Source organism: Ceratotherium simum, chromosome 2 (genome assembly GCF_057802395.1).
Source record: "Ceratotherium simum simum isolate JZ-2026a chromosome 2, ASM5780239v1, whole genome shotgun sequence".
Taxonomy (NCBI): domain Eukaryota; kingdom Metazoa; phylum Chordata; class Mammalia; order Perissodactyla; family Rhinocerotidae; genus Ceratotherium; species Ceratotherium simum.
Window position 1 is genome coordinate 64919533 of NC_141901.1, and position 1885 is coordinate 64921417.

At 66.4% G+C, this 1885-nt stretch overlaps 1 protein-coding gene across 1 annotated transcript; it reads right to left on the reverse strand.

The window, feature by feature from the left end:
- Positions 1-321: 321 nt before the first annotated feature.
- GPR88 (G protein-coupled receptor 88) lies at positions 322-1476 on the reverse strand. The gene has a single exon (XM_004420776.3). It carries the CDS (start codon positions 1474-1476, stop codon positions 322-324), a length of 1155 nt encoding a protein of 384 aa, XP_004420833.2.
- Positions 1477-1885: the final 409 nt, after the last annotated feature.

Genomic DNA, 1885 nt, shown 5'->3' on the forward strand with positions numbered 1-1885 from the left:
TAAACGTCAGTTCGCAAGTTCTTGAAGTTTTGACTTTAGGATTTGACCAGTGTTTTGACTTGAGGGTTTCTCTAAAACACAGAAACAAAGGGTAAAAATCAAGTGGCCGTCCAAAAATGACATTGGGGACCCCATTTAGGGAGAGACCTTGGTTCAGGCATCCCACTGGGGTCGAAGGGGAAATCTTCGCACCGATTTTACTGGGATTCGTGGCAGGAGTCTTCGTTCGGGCAGGGGATACTTCACAAGGGCAGGAAGCGATGGTAAGTGACCAAGGACGTTGGAAGCCGGAATCTCCGCTTCCCTCGGGCCCTGGCCGGGTCACCAGTGCTGGCCGGCGGCGCGGGTGCCCAGCTGTGCCTGGGACACGGCGGGCACGGCAGTGGCGGCAGCGGCGGCGCCCGCCGCGTCGCCGACGCCGGGCAGGACAGAGCGCACGGAGCGGCGGAATTCCTCGTTCCTCCACGTGTAGAGCAGCGGGTTGAGCGCAGACAGGGCGCAGCACAGGAGCCAGCTGGCCGCCTGCACGCCCCAGGGCACGGGCAGCGAGAAGCCGCTGGCCAGGCTCACCCACACCAGCGGCTGCGTGGCCAGCAGGAAGACGCAGCAGAGCAGCAGCACCGAGAGGCCGCTGAGACGCCGCTGCGCCCGCCGCGGGTGCAGCGCGGGGGGCAGGGGCTGGGCCTGCGCCGGGTGCGCCGCACCCCCGGGGCCCGACGCGTGCGGAGCACCGGGGAAGGCGGCGGCGGCGGCGGCGCAGCCGGGCAGCTGGTGCAGCAGGTGGAAGTTAAGGACGCTGACCCGCTTGACGCTGACGCGCACGCGGCGCACGATGCCCAGGTAGCAGTGCAGCAGCAGCGCGGTCTGCGCCAGCAGCGCCGCGGCGGCCAGCAGCGCCGGGTAGTGGACGCGCGGTGGCGTGGCGCCAGGGCGCGGCGCCCAGGGCGGGAGCAGCAGCACGAGGCCCAAGGCGAGCGCCCAGGACAGCGCCAGCATGCCCGCCGTGTGGCGCCGCTGGTACAGCGCCTGGTAGGTAGCGGGCGCCCGGGTGATGAGCAGGTAGCGGTTCAGGGCCACCAGGCAGTGGGACAAGAGGGACACAGTCAGCCCAAGGCCTAGCAGCCCGCCCCTCAGCAAGCGGTAGCTGCCCCCGGCGCCGTCCCAGTCCCCGGGGGGCTCCGCGGCGCCGGCGGGCAGGAGCCCGAGCACCGCCTCCTGCGGCATCCAGAGGGCGCAGACGCTGAGGTCGGCGGCGCAGCCGTTCACAATGAAGGCGTTGCTGGTAGTCTGCAGCTTTCGGAAGGACGACACGAGATAGATGACCATGCCGTTGGCCAGCGTGCCCCCGATGGCCAGGCCCGAGTACAGGAGGGACACGGGAATGCGCCGGCCCGCCCACGACTCCTCTTCCTCGCAGAGCAGCAGCAGCGACCCCCCGGTGGTGGAGGAGGTGGACGTGGAGGAGGAGTTGGTCATTCTGGCCAACTCTTCACACCTCGCTCGCTAGCGTCGGCTTCTCGCAGCGCGGCCCATCCTGACACCCGCCTGCAAGGAGGGCAAAGACATCCCTTCAGCCCTCTGCCACCGACACAAAAGCAGAATAATGGGCTGGGGGAGGGGGAGAGAGGGAGCTCGAGGAGAACAACGGGGGTGGCAGATGACAGGTGCCCGCCTCGGAAATGTCTCTAGTGCCAGGGGCAAGGCCTTTTTGCATTCAGCAGGCACCAGGGAAGCCCTAGGACAGAGCAATACCAAGTACAGTCTCCTCTTCTCCCCCAACACACCCAAATACACACATAGTTGGGAATATTGCCAGATGGAGCCCCTAGTTTCAAGGAGAACGCAGAGCTATCCCAGCTGGGAAAAATCCCAGGGGAAAGGGGTT

Bases quoted from the DNA above. Each gene is read 5' to 3' on its own strand.
- GPR88 (XM_004420776.3), bottom strand. From the start codon at position 1,476: ATGACCAACTCCTCCTCCACGTCCACCTCCTCCACCACCGGGGGGTCG.